The sequence below is a fragment of the Dermochelys coriacea genome, chromosome 2, assembly GCF_009764565.3.
Source record: "Dermochelys coriacea isolate rDerCor1 chromosome 2, rDerCor1.pri.v4, whole genome shotgun sequence".
In the NCBI taxonomy this organism is placed as follows: Eukaryota; Metazoa; Chordata; order Testudines; family Dermochelyidae; genus Dermochelys; species Dermochelys coriacea.
The window spans coordinates 14,532,915-14,556,219 of NC_050069.1; the positions used below are offsets into that span (position 1 = coordinate 14,532,915).

At 38.3% G+C, this 23,305-nt stretch overlaps 1 protein-coding gene across 3 annotated transcripts in view; it reads right to left on the bottom strand.

Moving 5' to 3' along the window:
• KHDRBS3 (KH RNA binding domain containing, signal transduction associated 3) overlaps positions 1–23,305 on the bottom strand; it is a 209,567-nt gene that overhangs the window by 24,693 nt on the left and 161,569 nt on the right. For 2 of the 3 annotated variants that reach the window (XM_043507307.1, XM_043507306.1), the window contains exon 7: positions 19,667–19,749. In XM_043507307.1, the coding sequence (XP_043363242.1) occupies positions 19,667–19,749 (83 nt within the window). Of the gene's footprint in view, positions 1–13,451; positions 14,539–19,666; positions 19,750–23,305 lie in introns of those variants that run through there. The other variant, XM_043507308.1, reaches the window with a different exon arrangement.

Consider the following 23,305-nt stretch of genomic DNA (forward strand, 5'->3'; position numbering starts at 1 on the left):
TTTAGGTGCTCTAGTCCATAATTTAGGGACCACTGCCAGTCTCAAAACCACAGTCCAGCTACCACTGCACCCCACAGATGCTTCCGATTCTGCAGTCAGACATGCTGCCCCACATCAAACAACCTGCTTGGAGCCCTCTCTGAAGCCAAAGACCAGTGGTCCTAAAGTGGGATTCTTAAGGTAGGCATTCTCCCGCCTATCTTTCAGGCATTCTCCAACCATGTTTAAGACTTCACTCCTGTCTCAAAAGACAGCCGGGGCTAAGCAGGTTGGGAGGGAGAGAGAGTGTGTCAGAGCCTAGTAGTTAGGACACTCACCTGGGAGGTGGGAAACCCAAATTCAAATCCCTGCTCTCCCTGATTTGGAAGAGGGACTTGGAACCCAGCTCTCAAACATCCAGGTGAATGCCCTAACCATCAGGTTATTGAGTATCCTGGAAGGTGAGTTCTCAATTACCCTTGTTGAAACTGCTCCACTTTCCATAAATCATTACATATTCATTGGACTAAAGAGAGAGTGACACTATAGCCTAGTGGTTAGGGGTTCAGCAGAGATGTAGATTCAAGGCCCTGCTCCAAATCTGGCACAGCAAGCGCTTGAAACCAGGTCTTGCACATCTGAGATGAGTCTCCTAACCAAGAAAGGTTTGGGTTTTGGCTGCTAGGGCATGGGTTTTTTAAGCAACTCACGTGGCTTAGGTGCTTAACTCCAGGGAAGTGATTTCTTTCCTCTGCATTTCACTGCTAGCTAGCTTGGACAGCTCCATGCTTAGTCTGTAAGGATCCTGTCCTTCAGTGCCTAACTCTCCTCATGCATTGTATGGGGAGCATGGGTGCCCAATTTAGGGCTGACGATGCCACTAGGTGGCAGCCTAGGGATTAGGTGATGCTACACCTATCTTCCTTTGGGGATCCAGGCCCTAAATCCAATTGAAAGTCAGCAAAACTTAAAGGGAGGGAGAGAGTCACATAGGCACATCTGAATATTTTACCTTTTGTCATTATGTTCAAAGGTTATATAATTGAAACAAGAAAAGTATCCTTATATTGTTTAAGTATAAAAGTTGTATGCGGATGACAGCACTACATAAATAATAGCCTTTTTATAGACTAGACATAATAAGAATTAAGGACAAGTTTCAGAGTAGCAGCCGTGTTAGTCTGTATTCGCAAAAAGAAAAGGAGTACTTGTGGCACCTTAGAGACTAACAAATTTATTTGAGCATAAGCTTTCGTGAGCTACAGCTCACTTCATCGGATGCATTCAGTGTATGGTAATACCCATTGTGTCATGTTCTGTGTGTGGGTATATAAATCTCCCCACTGTATTTTCCACTGAATGCATCCAATGAAGTGAGCTGTAGCTCACGAAAGCTTATGCTCAAATAAATTTGTTAGTCTCTAAGGTGCCACAAGTACTCCTTTTCTTTTTAAGAATTAAGGGTACATCTAAAGTTCAAGTTGGGTGTAGCCACAGCAGTGCCCTTGAGTAAGTGCCTCTGGTCTCAGATGTGCATGACTTCGGGTGGCTAACACGTCTTGCAGCTAGAGTCTGTTTTTAACACACTAGCTCAACGAGAGCTAGAGCAAGTATTTGTCCTCGAGTTCAAAGTGCAGACACACTCTTAAAAGTAAGTCACAAGACACAGCAGACTCATTTTCAATTAGAAGCTACAGTACTATCCATGCTTGTGCTAATTCTTTTATAGGGTTGCTTTGTAATAAATTATGTACTTCCAATAAATAAATTTGTCCCAGCTGTTCTGTAATCAACAAATTGCAAGATACTAGTCATTTAACCTATCACAGGAAATCAAACTGTTATAGATAGGATCGATCGATTTCTGAATACATCAGAGATTGAAACATATTCTGCTGCAGTAAGATGCAGAAAATTACATGTTGAAAACCTATAACAGACACTGTTTTGTATATAATGCATATTTATACATCCTGAAAATGCATGATTACTGAGACGCCTAACAATGTAAATTTAAAACATTGAGCCTCACAAACAAAATGTCAGCAATTAAATTTTAGTATAACTTTGAAATACCATCATCTGCAGATCAATTCATTAGTGAAACTTTAAAATTAAAATTCCCATAATACAAAGACATTGCTGCTTACCAGTCTAAGAAACCTTTTTCTGATTGTATGCTTAGTGGCAGCTATGGATTGAAATTATGCTGATAATCACAATCAGTTTTTAGACTGGTTTCATCATATCAAGTAAATCAAAATTAAATATTGTTGCTGCTCTGTCTGATGAATTTCTTTCTATTCTGCTTGTTTTGGTTTAGACTGTTGTCTCTGGGTTTCTCAGTTTTATTCTCTTATTTTTAGTGCATCTGACTCTTTGTTGGTCTCCTATGTTTAGTTTTAACTTCACTTTAATATAAATTAAAATGTCACTGCCAACAGCAGCCTGGGAAAGAGTGAGAACCAAAACTATGTAGTAATTTTCCAATTCAAGTAAAAATTTGGATACCTACATATATCTTTACAAATGATGCCCGTCTAGAGAAGCAACTAATAAAGGATGGAAAAGGAAAATTTGGACGGAGTATCAGGAAAAATCTTCCTGACTTATATTAACTTGTAAAATTGTTTCCAATGGCATTCAAATGGTTGAGGTGAAAACCAAAGCTGGTCAGGAAAAAAACCTTTGATGGAATCGTCTTCTGAAGTAAAATGCAATTCCATTGAAATAAAAATGCCTTGCAAAGTCATGCTGATTTTACCAAAATTTAATTTAGGAAAAATAATAAGAAATTTCCAACAATGTCAAAACATTTTTGACACCGTCTAAATGAAACATTTTGACTTTTCATTTTGAAATGACTTTTCATTTCATTTTTTTTATATTTTACATTGTATATGATAACACACATTTTAAAAAGTTAAAATCAATTAAAAATGTTCCCATCAGTCTTATACATTTTTTGAGTTGTCCTTAGTGGGGAATTTCAAAATTTTCAGGTTTCACTCCAATCTGAAATGAAGCAAATTTTTAAACCTTATAAACCTTAGTGAAATGGAACATTCACCTCTGTGCAATTCATGAAGTATGGACATTTAAAACTCGACTGAAAAGTACGATAGTAAACATACCGGATGGTACGATCCTATATCAGCAGGAGAATGAAAAGGATGATTTACATTTCTAATACCTAAATCTACTAGATGAAGCGGGGGCGAGGGGGTGGAAGGAGGGAAGAGGCCACTGCTTAAGGCAAGGATGCTCAAACATTTTCATTGCATGAATTATATTACTTTACTTTTCGATTTAAGCAAATGCTGCAGTTGCACGCTAAGTGGTCACAAACTGAATGGAAGGAGGTCTGCATGACTGTGATTTGGTGGTGGTGGGAAAATGGTCCGCCAGACTCTCTATAAAGATGTGGACGACACTATAAAATCATCATTGATAAAGTTTGCAGGGAACACAAAAATTAGGGGAGTGGCAAAGAACGAAGAAGAAATAATGATTCAGAGAGATACAGATTGCTTGGTAAACTGCTGTGAAGCAAGCAATATGTAATATTATTTATTATTATTATTATTATTGATAGTCACACTTACAGGATTGGGGGACTCTATCCTGGGAAGCAGTGACTCTGAAAAAGATTTGGGGGTCATGAGGGATAATGAGCCATACACAAGCTCCCAGTACAACATTGTGGCCAAAAGGGCTAATGCTCTCCTGGGATGCATAAAAAGGAGAATCTTGATAGGAGAGTAGAGAGCTTGTTTTACCTCTGTATTTGGCACTGGTGAGACTGCTGCTGGAATACTGTGTCCAGTTCTAGTGATCAAGAGGGTTCAGAGAAGAGGGTTCAGAGAAGAGCCACAAAAATAATTAAAGGATTAGAAAACAAACCTTATAGCAACAGATTCAAATAACTCAATCTGTTTAAAATAAGAATATAAGAATGGCAATTGGTCCATCTAGCCCAATATCCTGTCTTCCAAAAGTGGCTGGTGCCAGATGCTTCAGAGGGCATTAACAGAATGGGGCAATTAAAGTGATCCATCCCCTGTAATCCAGTCACATGGTCTGCCCATCACAGGTTTAGGGACACCCAAAGCATGGGGTTGCATCCCTATCTTGGCTAATAGCCATTGATGGACCTATCCTCCATGAACTTACCTAATTCTTTTTTAAATCCATTTATACTTTTCATCTTCACAACATCCCATGACAATGAGTTCCACAGGTTGATTTGGGCTGTGTGAATAAGTAATTTCTTATGTTTATTTTAAAACTACTGCATATTAATTTCATTGGGTGAGCCCTGGCTCTTGTGTTATGGAAGGAGTAAAAAATACTTTCTTATTCACCTTCTTCACACCATTCTCCATTTTATAGACCTCTATCATATCCCCCCCACTTTGTCGTCTCTTCTCTAATATGAATAGTCCCAGTCTTTTTAATCTCTTCTCATATGCAAGCTGTTCCATACCCTTAATAATTTTTGTTGTCCTCCTCTGTACTTTTCCACTTCTAATATATCTTTCTTGAGATGGGGTGACCCAAACTGTGTGCAGTATTCTAGGCATGGGCATACCATGGATTTGTATTTGTATAGTGGCATTATGATATTTTTTGTCTTTTCCTAATATTTCCTAATGTTCTGTTAGGGTTTTTTTTTTGTTTTGTTTTTTGGACGGCTGCTGCACATTGAGTGGATGTTTTCAGAGAACTATCCATGGTGACTCCAAGATCTCTTTCTTGAGTGGCAACAGCCAAGTAGGACTAATCATTTTGTATGTGTAGTTGGGATTATTTTTTCCAATGTGCATTACTTGCACTTATCAACATTGAATTTTATCTGCCATTTTGTTGCCCAGTCACCCAGTTTTGTGAGATCCCTTTGTAACTCTACACAGTTAGCTTTGGACTTAACTATCTTGAGTAATTTTGTATCGTTTGCAAACTCTGTCAACTCACTTTTCATCCCCTTTTCCAGATCATTTATCAATATTTTGAACAGCAGTGGTCTCAGTACAGATTCTTGGGTGACCCCACTATTTACGTCTCTGTACTGTGAAAACTGACCATTAATTCCTACCCTTTGTTTCCTATATTTTAACTAGTTACCGATCCAAGGGAGGACCTTATACCAGGACGCCTTACTTTGCTTAAAAGTCTTTGGTGTGGGACCTTGTCAAAGGCTTTCTGAAAATCCAGTACATTATATCAGCTGGATCACCCTTGTCCATATTTGTAGACTCCCTGAAAGAATTCTAATAGATTGGTAAGGCATGATTTCCCTTTATAAAAGCTGTCTTGACTCTTCCTCAACAAATTATGTTCAGCTATGTCTCTGATTATTCTGTTCTTTATTATAGTTTCAAACAATTTGCCTAGTACCTAAGTTAGGCTTACTAGCATGTAATTACCAGGACTGCTTCTGGAGCCTTTAAAAAAAAAAAAGTCAGTGTTACGTTATTTATCCTCCAGTCATCTGGTACTGAGGTTGATTTAAGTGATAGGTTACATCAGCAGTTCTCAAACTGTGGGTCAGGACCCCAAAGTGGGTTGAGACCCCATTTTAATGAGGTCGCCAGGGCTGGTTTAGAGTTGCTGGGGCCCGGGGCTGAAGCCCAAGCCTGCATTGTCTAGGGCCAAAACCAAAGCCCAAGGGCTTCAGCCCTGGGTGGTAGGGCTCATGTTATAGCCCCCCTGCTTGGGGCTGAAGCTCTTGAGCTTCAGCTTTGCCCCTTCCCCCCACCCAGAGTGGTGGAGCTCAGATTTTGCCTCTCCCCCGCACCTGGGGCAGTGGGGCTTGGGTGGGATCAGGCATCTGTCCCCCCTCCTGGGGTCGTATAGTAATTTTTGTTGTCAGAAGGGGGTTGTGGTGCAATGAAGTTTGAGAACTCCTGGGTTACATACCACAGCAATTTCATATCTGAGTTCCTTCAGAACTCTTGGGAAGGATATATATCGGAAGGACAGAACAGGTCATGCAGGGGGGTTGGGAGTGGCACTATACTTGAAAGAAAATGTAGAATCAAATGAAGTAAAAATCTTAAATGTATCCACATGTTCCATAAAATCTCTATGGATAGTAATTCCATGCTCTAATAAGAATTTAACAGTAGGGATCCATTATTGAAAACCTGACCAGGACAGTGATAATGACTATGAAATGATAAGGGAGATTGGAGAGGCTATCAAAATAAAGAACTCAATAATAGTGGGGGATTTCAATTATCCCCATATTGACTGGGTTCATGTCACCTCAGGACGAAATGCAGAGACAAAATTTCTCGATATTTTAAATGACTGCTTCTTGGAGCAGCTGGTACAGGAACCCACAAGGAAAGAGGCAATTCTAGATTTAGTCCTGAGTGGAGCGCATGATCTGGTCCAAGAGGTTACTGTAACAGGACCACTCGGAAATAGTGACCATAATATAACAACATTCCTGTGGTGAGAAGAACACCTCAGCAGCCCAACACTGGCATTTAATTTCAGAAAGGGGAACTATGCAAAAATGAGGAGGTTAGTTAAACAGAAAGTAAAAGGTACAGTGACTAGAGTAAAACCCCTGCAAGCTGCATGGACACTTTTCAAAGACACCATAATAGAGGTCCAACTTAAATGTATACCCAAATTTAAAAACACAGTAAAAGAACTAACAAAGAGCCACTGTGGCTTAACAACCATGTAAAAGAAGCAGTGAGAGATAAAAAGGCATCTTTTAAAAAGTGGAAATCAAATCCTAGTGAGGTAAATAGAAAGGAGCATAAACACTACCAAATTAAGTGTAAAAATTTAATAAAGAAAGCCAAAAAGGAGTTCTAAGAACAGCTAGCCAAAAATTCAAAAGGTAATAACAAAATGTTTTTTAAGTACATCAGAAGCAGAAAGCCTGCTAAACAACCAGGGGGGCCCCTGGACGATCAAGATACACAAGGAGCATTTAAAGATGATAAAGTCGTTGCAGAGAAACTAAATGAATTCTTTGCTTCAGTCTTCACGGCTGAAGATGTTAGGGAGATTCCCAACCCTGAACTCTCTTTTGTAGGTGACATATCTGAGGAATTGTCACAGATTGAACGGTCATTAGAGGAGGTTTTGAAATTAATTGATAAACTTAACAGTAACAAGTCACCAGGACCAGATGGCATTCACCCAAGAGTTCTGAAAGAACTCGAATGTGAAATTGCAGAACTATTAATTAGGGTTTGTAACCTATCCTTTAAATCAACTTCTGTACGCAATGACTGGAAGATAGCTAATGTAACACCAATATTTAAAAAGGGCTCTAGAGGTAATCCTGGCAATTACAGACCGGTAAGTCTAACACTAGTACCGGGCAAATTAGTTGAAACAATAGTAAAGAATAAAATTGTCAGATGCATAGAAGAGCATAAATTGCTTGGTAAAAGTTAGCATGGTTTCTGTAAAGGGAAATCATGCCTTATTAATCTATTAAAGTTCTTTGAGGGGATCAACAAACAAGGGGGACAAGGGGGATACAGTGGACATAGTGTACTTAGATTTCCAAAAAGCCTTTGACAAGGTCCTTCACCAAAGGCTCTTACATAAATTAAGTTGTCATGGGATAAGAGGGAAAATCCTTTCATGGATTGAGAATTGGTTAAAAGACAGGGAACAAAGGGTAGGAGTAAATGGTAAATTTTCAGAATGGAGTGGGGTAACTAGTGGTGTCCCCCAATGGTCAGTCCTAGGACCAATCCTATTCAACATATTCATAAATGATCTGGAGAAAGGGGTAAACAGTGAGGTGGCAAAGATTGCAGATGATACTAAACTGCTCAAGACAGTTAAGACCAAAGCAGACTGTGAAGAATTTCAAAAAGATCTCACAAAACGAAGTGATTGGGCAACAAAATAGCAAATGAAATTTAATGTGGATAAAACGTAAAGTAATGCACATTGGAAAAAATAATCCCAAGTATACATACAATATGACGGGGGCTAATTTAGCTACAACTAATTAGGAAAGAGATCTTGGAGTCATCATGGATAGTTCTCTGAAGATGTCTATGCAGTGGCAGTCGAAAAAGCAAACGGGGTGTTAGGAATCATTAAAAAAGGGATAGAAAATAAGACGGAGAATATCTTATTGCCCTTATATAAATCCATGGAATGCCCACATCTTGAATACTGTGTACAGATGTGGTCTCTCAGTCTCAAAAAAAGATATACTGGCATTAGAAAAGGTTCAGAGAAGGGCGACTAAAATGATTAGAGGTTTGGAACAGGTCCCATATGAGGAGAGATTAAAGAGGCTAGAACTTTTCAGTTGGAAAAGAGGAGACTAAGGGGGGATATGATAGAAGTATATAAAATCATGAGTGGAGTGGAGAAATGAATAGGGAAAAGTTATTTACTTGTTCCCATAATATAAGAAGTAGGGGCCACCAAATGAAATTAATGGGTAGCAGGTTTAAAACAAATAAAAGGAAGTTCTTCTTCACACAGTGCAGTTGACCTGTGGAACTCCTTGCCTGAGGAGGCTGGGAAGTCTAGGACTATAACAGGGCTTAAAAGGGAACCAGATAAATTAATGGAGGTTAAGTCCATTAACGGCTATTAGCCAGGATGGGTAAGGAATTGAGTCCCTAACCTCTGTTTCTCAGAGGGTGGAGATGGATGGCAGGAGAGAGATCACTTGATCATTACCTGTTAGGTTCACTCCCTCTGGGGCACCTGGCATTGGCCACTGTCGGCAGACAGGATACTGGGCTGGATGGACCTTTGATCTGACCCAGTATGGCCATTCTTATATTCTTATGTAATACCATCTGGTCCTGGTGATTTATTAGTTTAATTTGTCAATTTGTTCCACAACCTCCTTTACTAGCACCTTAATCTGGGATAGTTCCTCAGATCGGTCACTTAAAATGAATGGCTCAGGTGTGGGGAAACGCCCTCACGCACTCATCAGTACTAAGGGATTCAAAGAATTTATTTGGCTTCTCTGCAAGGGCCTTATCTCCCTTGAATGGTCCTTTAGCATTTGAATTGCCCCCTGGTCCTACTGATTGCTTGGCAGGCTCCTTGCTTCTAATGTATCTAAACATTTGTTGTTGTTGTTGTTAGTTTGTGTTTTTTGTTAGCTGCTCTTCAAAAAAAATGTTGGCCTGCCTAATTTTACTTTAAACACTTGAATTGCCAGAGTTTGTGCTCCTTTCTATTTCTTTCAGTAGGATTTGACTTTCATTTTTTGGGGGATGTGGTTTTGTCCCTCTAATTGCCTCTTTTAATCTGCTATTTAGCCCTGGTGGCCATTTTTTGGTCATCTGTTTTTGGTTGTTTTTTTTCCCCTTTAAATTTTGGGTGTACAATTAGTTTCAGCCAGGGTGGATAAAAATCAATGATTTAAAAAAAAAATTTAAATCAGATTTTTTTTTATAAAATTCTTTTTGATTATAATAGTTTTAATTAAGATATCTTTGAACTATAATGTATCTCATCATGGAATAGGGATTATAAATTCTAATTCTATAGTTGAGACAATATATTCATGTAATGTTTAAGAAAAGTTTTGTAAATGAGTTCCAATAGTTCATGGATTAGGGACCCAATCTTATGAGGTTCCAGGGGCTCCTGTATAGATTATTTAGGTTAATGTTTCTATCTACCAATGGGACTCAATGCTCAGTCTAGAAGATTCCATCAGAGATGCTTAGTTTTGCAGTTCTCAAACTGTGGATTTGTGTTTCCAGAGATAACATGCTTGTAAACAGCAAAAAAATGTTTTAAAAGAAATACATAATATATAGAGGTGAGAAATAACAGACCTCAACTCTATTGTTCCTCTGAAAATTTGTGTACACAGAGTCAATCCCTTACCTCTCTAAAAGTGCAAAGTTTCAAAAAATTCAATGAATAGAAGATTGCTGGGGGTGGAATAGATCTGGACAAGTCTGGACATAAATGTGAAAAGGGAGGGACAGGCAGTAGAAACAAAAGTGAAACAGTCTGAGCAGCATATTCCAGAAGTCTTGAGGTCTTTAAGTGTAGCCTTCATTGATTTGAGATCTACCATACCATTCTCTCACTAGAGGGGAAATCGTATAATGGCAGCAGGCCGTAAAAGAGACCCAGTTTGGGAACAAGAAAAATTCAAGAAATATATGTTTGCTGATGATGTTTTTAAAGAAAGTCACACAAGTGAACTGGTGGAAGTCACTTAAACACTTAGATTCAGAGACTGCTGAAGTGATAATCTCACTTTTAACAGCAGTAGCTTCTTCTGCCGGCATTGAAAGAATATTTTCTCTTTCTTTGGATTAATTAATTCCAAATTGAGAAATCATTTGGGAGCTGAAAAAGCAGGAAAATGAACAAACTATGATTATGAACAAACAGGAAAATGAAGGTGAAGACGACTGAGTTAGCTACAGAAGCCAATATTTTAAGTTTCTCATGTTGACAGAACAAACATAACAAGAATACTTAAAGAGAGCTGTAGACTCAGAACTGGAAGTTCAGATTAGCTTGATTGAAATGGCTATGGCTGCTACAAACAATTTCCAGTTAATACAAGCTGATTACAAACTTTTGCGATCATTTTAAATAGTAGGAATTATTGTTGTGCGGGAAGTAAGAAAACTATGAAATATGGTTGACATGTTTAAGCCAAGTATCAGAGAAATCTATAGTGTATTGTGTCAATGGGCAAAAGGGCACAAACAATGTAACACAAAACACTGAAAGAACTAGACTGAGCCAACAATTAAATTTGGGGCTGACCCTCCCCCCTTTATTTCAACATCTAGCTTAAGTATGGTTTCTGCATCCTCAGCAATGGGACAACAGTATAAGCCAGAAAAGATGTTGTGTATGAACGGCTACTTAATTTAATTTTTCTCCTTAAACTCATTCTAAGACTGAGAAATAAATTTACAGCACAATCAAATATCAAGCGAGTAAAATACTGCCATCACAAATAACTTTATTAATTGGTATAGCAATTAATACTATATACTGCTTTGTCTATAAACAACTTTCGGTCAGATAGACACTGTCCAGTACTGAGGCTCCGATTTTTTTTTTTAATTTAAATTGTTTTGAAGATATTACTTTTTTATTTTTCAAAACTGATCCTTCAAGTTGCTAAATCTAAAGAAAAAAAATCATGAAGTTTGGTCCATTCTCCAAAATACAATGGTGTATAGACACAGCAGTAGCTACTATCAGTGTAGTATCTACCATCAGAATGAAAGCAAAGCACTATGGTGAAACACAAAATAGGATACATTCATTCTTAAAAATGTCCTTGTGGCTTGAAGGACTGATTTGAAGAAATTAATATTTACTGGGAATTTAGGACCTAAGAGCTACTACATTTACAAAATTTGTAAAACTGGTAAAATATCATGCCTGGCCATCTTATGTCCTTTTAAGACAAAAAAAATCCAAGGATTTGAAATTGAAAATTAAATTAACATTTCTTCTCGTTGAATACATTTTAGCTGTATTTTCTAAATGTTTACGTCTCTGCACCACTTGCATAGTTCAAAATGAACTGGACAAACTGGAGAAATGGTCTGAAGTAAATAGGATGAAATTCAATATGGACAAATGCAAAGTGCTCTATTTAGGAAGGAAAAATCAGTTGTACACACACAAAATGGGAACTGACTGCCTATGAAGGGGTATTGCAGAAAGGGATCTGGGGGTCATAGTGAATCACAAGCTAAATATGAGTCAACAGTGTAACACTGTTGCAAAAAAAGCAAACATTAGCAGGAGTGTTGTAAGCAAGACACGAGAAGTAATTCTTCCGCTCTGCTCTGCGTTGATTAGGCCTCAACTGGAATACTGTATCCAGTTCTGGGCACCACATTTCAGGAAAGATGTGGACGAACTGAGAAAGTCTAGAGAAGAGCAACAAAAACGATTAAAAGTCTAGAAAACATGACCTATGAGGAAAGACTGAAAAAACTGAGTTTGTTTAGTCTGGAAAAGAGAAGACAGGGGACATAATGGTTTACAAGTACGTAAAAGGTTGTTACAAGAAGGAGAGAGAAAAATTGTTCTTCTTAACCACTGAGGAAAAGACAAGAAGCAATGGGCTTAAATTGAAGCAAGGGAAGTTTAGGCTGGAAATTAGGAAAACTTCCTGTCAGGGGAATTAAGCATTGGAATAAATTATCTAGGGAAGTTGTGGAATCTTCATCATCGGAGATTTTTAAGAGCAGGTTAGACAAACACCTGTCGGGGATGGTCTAGATAATACTTTGTCGTACCATGAGTGCAGGGGACTGGCCAAGATGTCCTCTCAAGATCCCTTCCAATCCTAAGATTCTATGAAAAAGCCATATGACATGTAGGTTTATGCAAACTAGTTTACACTCTGTGGCTTTCACAGTTTAAAGTACTAACTCTATTCTTGACAAACTTCCACCACCGGTTGGAATATTATGGATATAGCATCCAAGAAGAACCTTTTAAGAGGAAGAAATTACTGTATCCATATCATATCGATGGACAAACGATTCTACAAATACTTTTTTTTGCAGTTTCTAGGAGACATGGGGCAAATTGAAAATGTTCTATACATTTTTAAGAGCAGCTTTGAAACCTGAGAAAAATTAAACATTTTGTTTTGTTTACAAGCATTAATCATTCTCTCCTGACAGAAAACTTACAAGTAGATAGTAAACCTTTAGTGCTGTTGGACAGGTAACAAACATATACTCTTTTTCAGCAATCTTGTCACATAATCTGAATTTTAGTAACAAACCTCATTCTCAGGCATGTTAATTCTCTGCAGCATCTGTCGCTGCTTTGAATGGTTGATCATAAGTACCTCTGTAGTCATCGCAATGCTATTAAGCAGATGGCAGCGCTAAATCCGAATGATGTAGTACATCTCCCTAGTGGACTTTGTTTCCATATACTACCATTATTCTACAATTCCTCAGTGATAAATCTTATGTATTCTAGAGAACATTAAACAGTGAACTGACAATGGCAATTGATTTATTAGCAGTAGTTTGCCTTTTCCCTATTATTGTCTTTGCAAACACTTGTGTAGATCATGTATGAAGCTTCCACGGCATAAAGGCCATTGGCCTAATTTTTTCTGTAATGTTTTAGAGATTTAATATTTTAATGAAATTTGTCTTCAGAGTTAACATGTCTAACTCTGGTCTACAGATTTGAAATAATTCCCTGTTAAAATTCTCCTTTTTCCTCTATTATTTTATAATCTGTGGATTTTCATGATAAAATGTTCTAGTATTAACATTAGGCCATTAAAACAACAACTTCTTTTGACCATAAATCCAAGTAAAAGATTACTGCCTGATGTACGGTTTTGAGAAGAAGTATTTGTAATTCAACTTTGTTTCATAAATATCATATATACACACACACACATACGTGAAGCTGGTAAAAAAAGGCACTTGTGTGCCAAGCAAAATGAATACAATAATATGGGGGGGAGGGTTATTGTTTTAGCAGTATTTAACTTCTGCAGTTCAATTTATATTTAAACAGATCATTTGTGCTATATACAGCAATGTATGTTAAATTATTATGTATCTATGCTGTGCAGCTTTCATGAAGAAATTACTGAATGCATAATGCAAAAGCTGCCTGCAGAAAAGCTATATTGCATGGCATATGGCAACATTAATTTTAGTCTTTTTGCTTTCCTTAGCTTGGCATTGAAAATCTACCATGAGTGTTCATAGCTTTTGACTGTTTCTATTATACTCTGGTTTTTAGATAGAGTTGGCTGTCTAACAATTTCACAAATGTTTACTATTCTCTAATTTTCAAAAGCTAAGCAACAATGTTTTGTTTGATCTTTCTCACTATGATTGGACTGCTTTAGCATTGTTTGTTCAATTAGCCTTACTAATTTGTATGGGTTTAATTTCTATCTAATATTATCCCCTAAATGTTAAGTGCTGCATGGGAATTTAAATCGCATATCTCCCACAGAAGTCAATGGAGCTGGCTTGCTAAATACAGCACACATAATAGAGTTATCTATTTGAAGACTATCATAATTGCCAAAGATAGTTCCTTTGAAAGCCCACCAAAATACACTCAATTATTTGTGGATTTACTCTATGAACCAACTGACTTGTAGACGATGCAACATTTTAGTATCCAAAATCCAAACTCTCCCCACAGCTATTGTCCTTGCTTGGTGGGACACTATTATGTAAAAGAATTGGAGAGAAATCTCAGATTTAGTCTTCTCCAATCTGGTATTAGAGTGAAAGGTTTTAAAATAAAGCTCAAGGTTGATAGGTACCAGGAGTCATGCAAAAAGTGATTCTCAGTGATGACATTTGAATACCAAACAAAATGCCATTAATAAAACTTAAAATGGGCAACACTTTCAGTCTCCTAGTTGAAAGTTGGCTACTATATAACAATATTGGTTGCTGGAAAGAAGGGGAGGTTAGGTTGTATAGAGAGGAAGAGCTTTTCACGAAGACAAGTGAACATTCAAGTACCCACCCACAATATTTAGACCCTGGTGTCTGAATGTCATATCATTCCCTTCAACCCCTATCAGCTACAGATATCCTGGGGAGACAGTAAGGAGGATGTGAAAGTATCAGATCGTGCAGTGCTAGAGGAGAGTTCTATCCAGTTGCACTGGATGCCCCAAAATGGAGAACAAGCTACAAAAATTTACTACTGCACTTCACATTAGAGATGTACTTGGGTGAGACAGGTTTTAGAGTAGCAGCCGTGTTAGTCTGTATTCGCAAAAAGAAAAGGAGTACTTGTGGCATCTTAGAGACTAACAAATTTATTAGAGCATAAGCTTTCGTGAGCTACAGCTCACTTCATCGGATGCATTTGGTGGAAAAAACAGAGGAGAGATTTATATACACACACACAGAGAACATGAAACAATGGGTTTATCATACACACTGTAAGGAGAGTGATCACTTAAGATAAGCCATCACCAACAGCAGGGGGGGGAAGGAGAAAAACCTTTCATGGTGACAAGCAGGTAGGCTAATTCCAGCAGTTAACAAGAATATCAGAGGAACAGTGGGGGGTGGGGTGGGAGGGAGAAATACCATGGGGAAATAGTTTTACTTTGTGTAATGACTCATCCATTCCCAGTCTCTATTCAAGCCTAAGTTAATTGTATCCAGTTTGCAAATTAATTCCAATTCAGCAGTCTCTCGTTGGAGTCTGTTTTTGAAGCTTTTTTGTTGAAGTATAGCCACTCTTAGGTCTGTGATCGAGTGACCAGAGAGATTGAAGTGTTCTCCAACTGGTTTTTGAATGTTATAATTCTTGACGTCTGATTTGTGTCCATTCATTCTTTTACGTAGAGACTGTCCAGTTTGGCCAATGTACATGGCAGAGGGGCATTGCTGGCACATGATGGCATATATCACATTGGTAGATGCGCAGGTGAACGAGCCTCTGATAGTGTGGCTGATGTGATTAGGCCCTATGATGGTATCCCCTGAATAGATATGTGGACAGAGTTGGCAACGGGCTTTGTTGCAAGGATAGGTTCCTGGGTTAGTGGTTCTGTTGTGTGGTGTGTGGTTGCTGGTGAGTATTTGCTTCAGATTGGGGGGCTGTCTGTAAGCAAGGACTGGTCTGTCTCCCAAGATCTGAGAGAGCGATGGCTCGTCCTTCAGGATAGGTTGTAGATCCTTGATGATGCGTTGGAGGGGTTTTAGTTGGGGGCTGAAGGTGATGGCTAGTGGCGTTCTGTTGTTTTCTTTGTTGGGCCTGTCCTGTAGTAGGTGACTTCTGGGTACTCTTCTGGCTCTGTCAATCTGTTTCTTCACTTCAGCAGGTGGGTACTGTAGTTGTAGGAATGCATGATAGAGATCTTGTAGGTGTTTGTCTCTGTCTGAGGGGTTGGAGCAAATGCGGTTATATCGTAGCGCTTGGCTGTAGACAATGGATCGAGTGGTATGATCTGGATGAAAGCTAGAGGCATGTAGGTAGGAATAGCGGTCAGTAGGTTTCCGATATAGGGTGGTGTTTATGTGACCATCGCTTCTTAGCACCGTAGTGTCCAGGAAGTGGATCTCTTGTGTGGACTGGTCCAGGCTGAGGTTGATGGTGGGATGGAAATTGTTGAAATCATGGTGGAATTCCTCAAGAGCTTCTTTTCCATGGGTCCAGATGATGAAGATGTCATCAATGTAGCGCAAGTAGAGTAGGGGCATTAGGGAACGAGAGCTGAGGAAGCGTTGTTCTATGTCAGCCATAAAAATGTTGGCATACTGTGGGGCCATGCGGGTACCCATCGCAGTGCCGCTGATTTGAAGGTATACATTGTCACCAAATGTGAAATAGTTATGGGTCAGGACAAAGTCACAAAGTTCTGCCACCAGGTTAGCCGTGACAGTATCGGGGATACTGTTCCTGACGGCTTGTAGTCCATCTTTGTGTGGAATGTTGGTGTAGAGGGCTTCTACATCCATAGTGGCTAGGATGGTGTTTTTAGGAAGATCACCAATGGACTGTAGTTTCCTCAGGAAATCGGTGGTGTCTCGAAGATAGCTGGGAGTGCTGGTAACGAAGGGCCTGAGGAGGGAGTCTACATAGCCAGACAATCCTGCTGTCAGGGTGCCAATGCCTGAGATGATGGGGCGTCCAGGATTTCCAGGTTTATGGATCTTGGGTAGCAGATAGAATACCCCAGGTCCTGGCTCCAGGGGTGTGTCTGTGCGGATTTGTTCTTGTGCTTTTTCAGGGAGTTTCTTGAGCAAATGCTGTAGTTTCTTTTGGTAACTCTCAGTGGGATCAGAGGGTAATGGCTTGTAGAAAGTGGTGTTGGAGAGCTGCCTAGTAGCCTCTTGTTCATACTCTGACCTATTCATGATGACGACAGCACCTCCTTTGTAGGCTTGAATAGAGACTGGGAATGGATGAGTCATTACACAAAGTAAAACTATTTCCCCATGGTATTTCTCCCTCCCACCCCACCCCCCACTGTTCCTCTGATATTCTTGTTAACTGCTGGAATTAGCCTACCTGCTTGTCACCATGAAAGGTTTTCCTCCTTCCCCCCCCTGCTGTTGGTGATGGCTTATCTTAAGTGATCACTCTCCTTACAGTGTGTATGATAAACCCATTGTTTCATGTTCTCTCTGTGTGTGTATATAAATCTCTCCTCTGTTTTTTCCACCAAATGCATCCGATGAAGTGAGCTGTAGCTCACGAAAGCTTATGCTCTAATAAATTTGTTAGTCTCTAAGGTGCCACAAGTACTCCTTTTCTTTTTGGGTGAGACAGTGAGCTATTCATTCCACTGCAAGAACATTCTCTTTAACACTGTACTATTTTGTTTCACATAAGAAAGCTATCTATCTGACTCAACCTAGAATACCAAAAATACAACTACTCTGAGATGTACAACAAATACTCTAAAAAGTCATTATTTTGAAAATCAGGAATCCTAAAACTGAACAACAGCAAATAGATGAAGCATCTGTAATTTCCCATGAGTAGTAGAAACACACATACAGTGGACTACATTTCAAAACTTTAGTTTCTAGAGATATTTCCAGTTCTAGTTGTATTCCTCATTTCAAGTACAGGGAATCTCTCTGAAATCTGCAATATTTTTAAATCAGTATGAACTTTTTAAGCATGCCAACTACCCAATGTACTAGAAAAAGGAAAATGTACCCCTGTCGACTGAGTTTAAAAGAGGCCTATTCTAATATTTGCTTTAACATTATTTTAGGGGTATTTAAAACAAGCAAAACTTGATTTTACATGCTAGTCAAAAAGTGACCCATTTTAAACATAATACATCAAGGGATGTTTTTTTTTGCCTTATAATTCGAGGACAGTATCAAATGGTTTAAAGATACTGTAGCATCACAATTCTCTTTTGTTTCACATAATTTGCATAACAACAAATATATTTAGATATATTCCAGGGTTACAAGCATCTCTCAGTAGTTACAAAAGACATTACAATATGTGCTACTCTTTGATCATCAGATTAAAAATTGTTCTGTGTAGCTCAGGTGGTTTGCTTATAGCTATTAGTTTTAGCCTGCTTTTGCAATTCTAAGATCTCTTTGCATAAAAAAATGTGAGCCTGGATTGTGTGAGCAATATTTCAGTGAGCCAATTCATACCTCCTTCCCTTTCACCATGAACTAACTCTATTGTTTACAAAAACAGCACAATAAATATGTGAATAAGTCATTCTTTTAAAAAGTTTACCAAATTTGGAGTTTAGTGAACATAACAGAACTGTACCGCACATGCAACATAAAGCAACTACCTAATAAAGTAGTTCTACCCTGGTGAGACTCAAGAACAAACTTCATGGCTAATAATCAGTACTTGACATGTGAATTATATGTGGTGTTTCATTTTCTTGGAAAATTGATTTTTGCTCATCATTCAGAGGACCACCAAAATTTGTAAAAGATAAAAAAAGTTCATAACAGGTCTTGTTTAAAACCTGACAAAAAGGAAAAACAAATTCAAATAATCATATTTTAAGTTTTAGTCTAGTCCTGTATTTTCATTGCGCTATCTGAAAGCATAGCTGTCAACAGCAAATAAAACCTATTACTAACATAAAAAGCAGCAAAGCAAAATAGAACTGCCAATGTTAAAAGTAGAGATTTGAAGACTTTTTGACCAGTATCTCTACTAAAAAAAATCATGTTAACTGCCTCTATTTTCTAAAGGTAGTATGCAAGGTAGACACGTCCACCAGAGTTCTTAATGCTTCTGATGTGCACATCAGAATAAAGACTACTTTTTTCCGGTTGTCAAAATCTTCATAAAAACGAACAAACAAATAATCTCAGTGAAAACAGTGAAATTTACGCTTTCCACAGATTTTTCACTTTGAGCAGTTTGCCTGGTTTTGAGAGCTTTCTTTCCTCACAAAGACTTAAATCATTCCTGACAAACAGAATGGCAAAATATCCCTCAGTTGCCAGCTGGGAAAAAGTGTTTTTCCTCTTCAACTGTGTTGTGAAATCAGGGTTCTTTAGTTTTTCAGATTTTGCTGCACTGCTACAATGCATTTAAGTAAGGTTGTCTTTAACTTGTTTACTGGTGGGTGAGATATATTGTCAGTTTGAGCAGCACACTCCCTATCCTTAGAAATATTGTAAAGAACATCTTATCCATGAGAAAAAAGGTAAGAGAAATCTTTTAAAGTCAATCACTATGGATAACAAATGAAACATAAAACCAGAATAATTGCATACTCAGCATGTCAGCACAATGAGCTCAACCAAATAAAAAGTTCCCTAAAATAAAAACTGCAGAATATTTGAAATTGTTTTATCAAAATCTATTTGTACTAAACAAGTTATACATATTATCCTTTGATTTTTTAAATTTTTCTAAGTCAATTTCCAACAAGCTAAAAAGTGAGTGAAAATTCCTTTTCTTTCAAGTATATACAGTTCAGGCACCTTATAATGCCACTGTCAACCAAGTTTCTGAATAATGTCATCTTGTAAAATTTGCCATTCTTTCAATATCTCTTCTCCTTGTTTACTTGGTTCCTTTCAACCCCTTTTTGGCAGCAATTTGTCTTTTGTACATTCCTGATAGAGAAGTATACAAGACTGCAGATTGTTTCTAACAAACCTTTTAGTTATGTTGTTATGTACTGAAAGAAAAATTAGCTCATTGATTGTAGGAGTTTTCTGCTATAAATACAGTGGGACTTGATACTTACCTTTGTGCCTGGGTGCTATAGCTGTTATCATAGGAGTCGTAGCCCTGCTCATCATAAGCAGTGCCATATCCATCATCATACTCCTGAAAAATACAATAGAAAAGTAATGTTTAAATTTAAAGAACACACTTCAGAACCTAAAATAAATACTTTAATAATTATAAATGTGAACAACTCTATCCACTGAAATCTAAATTCATGCAACAAGATGTACCATGGAACTATAAAATATTAATTTACTTAATATACACCAATTCTATCTAAGAGGCAACATAAATCTAAGATTTATGTAGTTACGTTGGATTTAAGTTTGAGATCTTGGTGGCAACCTATTTTGCACTTTTATGGGACAATAGCATGTTGAATAAAAATGGCTACTTACCACAAAATAACTGTGGTTCTTCAAGGGTGCTGCCTCTGCATATTCACACCTGTGGTATGTCTGGAGTCACAGACCTTCAAGAAAGCAGTGTCAGTTTGGGACCTTTTGTGGCAACAAACTTTGGACCCAAAGTTATAAAAAGGCTATGCAAATCCAGTTGCCTTAGCTCTTTTCCCTAAGCTCAAGAATCCTGTAAGAGTATAATTCTGAAGAAGAAAGAGGCTGACAGGCAGTGCAATTATGCAGAGACAACACCCTTAAGAACCATAATTACTAACATAAGTAACCATTTATACTTCTTGAAGTAGCCTCTGCATAGTCCCACTTGTGGGAGTTTAGTAACGGCATGAAGGAGGGCAGAGATCTAATTAAACAAGAATTGTAGAACTGCCCTCCCAAAACCAGCATCAGGCCTAGATCCCAAATTGAGAGAGCAGTGTTGTATGAAGGTTTATACAGAAGTGCAGGCAGGACCCTTCCAGATGTTTATAATGAAAAGAATACAGAGGTATGCCCATGATATTGGCTTACGTCTGGTAGAGTGAAATCTAGAACTGTAAAGAACTGACACCTTAGATAATTTACAACATGACTCAATACAAAGCCTAATCTATTTAAACAGGTGCTGACTAGAAATGGCATTCCCTTCACATTGATCCCCTGAGGCTACAAAATTGTTGACCTCGTAAGGCCTCAGTTTTACCCAAATAACTCAAAGTAACCATAGAAGGTATATAAGTCTAATTCCCCCAGATAAGAAAGAAGCTTTGAAAAGATACTTGGAGACTGATGATCTGATTCAGATGAAATTAAGACATGACATTTGGAATAAATTTGAGATAAAAATACAGGAACACTCCCTCTCTTGTAGATGTAATTATGACTAAAAATGGTGCTTTTAGTGTCAAGGGGAATAAACACCACTGTCATAAGATCTCCAACTGTACAATCTTGTCAGCACAACACTAAGGTTCCTTGATAGAATAGGTTCTCAACTCTGATGGGAAAACACCAGACCCTTTCAAGAATCTTCTGATGACTGAAAACAATAGAAACATATTCTGAGAGATAATATAGTAAGATTATAGATAGATGCACCTTAATAGAATACAAGGTGAGACTGAGACACCAAGTACAATACAGATTTCAAAATCAATTATATGGGCATGACTCATGGAGACATTATCTGAATACCTTGGAGAAAACATCTTTGGAGAAGAACAATTCAACACAGATGGCTTTCTAGAATGTAGCAGAGCCTTTTCTATTTCCACAGAGCATTTCACATCAGAAGTAGTCAATGTCTTATGATCAAAGCAATGGAGATGAAGTGACTCCAGATAGATAAAATAGAGAAAATAGTCTTCCTGTGATAGCAGGTCTGATGATGAATGTAGAAGATCTAGGAACTTCATGTACCAATACTGTCTAGCTCATACTAGGGCAACCAGCATGATTTGGGAGAATGTCTTGTATCTTTTTATTACCATTGGAACTGTTGGAAAGGCATAAAAGAATGCCTGGCTCCAGTTCAGCAAGAATGTGTCTGTGATAGTCTATCCATCCCTGTCTGTTTCAAGGAACACTCACACTGTTCCTGCAGCCAGCAACTGAAAGTTTGTTGCCATATTCTCTGTCAGATCTGCCAAGTTGCATTTGATGAGCCAGACTCCCAACCGACACAGCCATTGCTTCCTGGCATTATTGTTAATTAGAACCTCATTATTTATTAACGTAATATTTAGACATCATGTTAACAACATAGCCCTTATTCAATGCCACAAAGGATTTGAGGTAACACAACAGCTTTGTTCCACTACATTTATATGGCACTTGGTCTCCTCCCCCAGATTCCACCAATTTTGAACTCTCAGATTTGGAGATAAGCTCTCAAACCCAAACTGGATGCATCTGTGATGATCACAATAGCTGGGGATAGAGGATCAAAATGAACTTCCTATATTATATTGGTTGGGAGCTTCCACCAATGGAGAGTCCTAAGGAATTTTGGAAGACGACTCAGATAACCCATATTGGCTACATTAGGAATGAATGTTTTGCTGCCCTGGGGGGTGTGGGGGAAGAGAAGGGTCATAAGACAAAGAAAAGAAAAGGGGCTTTTGCTTGAGACCCAGCATAGCTAAACCTGCTTAAAAGGAACAACGCCAAAATGTGCTTCAAGTAGGAAAGAGAGCTAGCAAACTGACTCCACCACAAGGGAGACAAAATGCTGGATAAGTATGGCAGATTCAACTTAGAGTACAGAGAGAGGCTTGGTTCCATAAGTTGCTAGCACAACTGCCTTAATAGGGTGTAACTGGCATGGCCAATACTACCATTTCCTGTCCCATCCTGGTTGGCAGCTCTGTGTGTTACTATATTTAGTATTTGGATAACTTCTCTTTAAATATAATCTTCTTTCAAGAAGTTGGTATATTATTTAGTAGCTTTGGGTTTCATTGAACCTTCCAGTCTCTGAACACGTATTGTACTATTCCGTTTTGATGCCTTCACTTTATACTTCCCCATAACTCACAGTTCTTTGAGATGATTACATATTCACACTTACAGGTATTGTGCCACCTGGTGGCGCCTAACAGAAGAACCTCCTCCAAGCAGCTTGTGTTAAAGAGCACATGCCCTGCCTCTTTTCCTTGGCATTTCCAAAGGCCTTATAAGGGGGCGCTGGCTCTCTACAGTCTCAGTTCCTTCCATTGCTAACTCAGAGTGACCATAATAGGACTCTGAGAAAGAAGGGAAGATAGGAGGGAAGTGTGAATATGCAGTCACTTTGAAGAAAAAAGTAACCTTCATTTCTTCTTCGAGTGACTCTGCATATTATCTGCTATGGGCAGTTTGACAAGCAGTCCTGGAAACCCAGGAGGTGGGAACAAAGTCAAAATTAAATAATGACAGAAACACTGTTCTACCAAATTTGGCATTCGCTCTTGAAGCCAGATCCAGAGCATAACATTTAGTGAATGCGTGCACTGACTTCCAGGTAGCATCCAGGTAGCAATTCCTAAGTGGGACATTTTTAAGAAAAGCAAAAGATGCCTCTACAGCCATGTAGAATGAGACCATACAACACAGAAAGCACAGGATTTTCTGCTAATTTGTAGCACTAAATGACACATTGTTTAACCCATCTGGAAATAGTCTGAGCAGACACACACTGATCTCTATTTTTCTTAGCATAACAAACAAAAAACCTAGATGAACTCTTAAAACTCCATTATATTTAAACATGGAAGAAC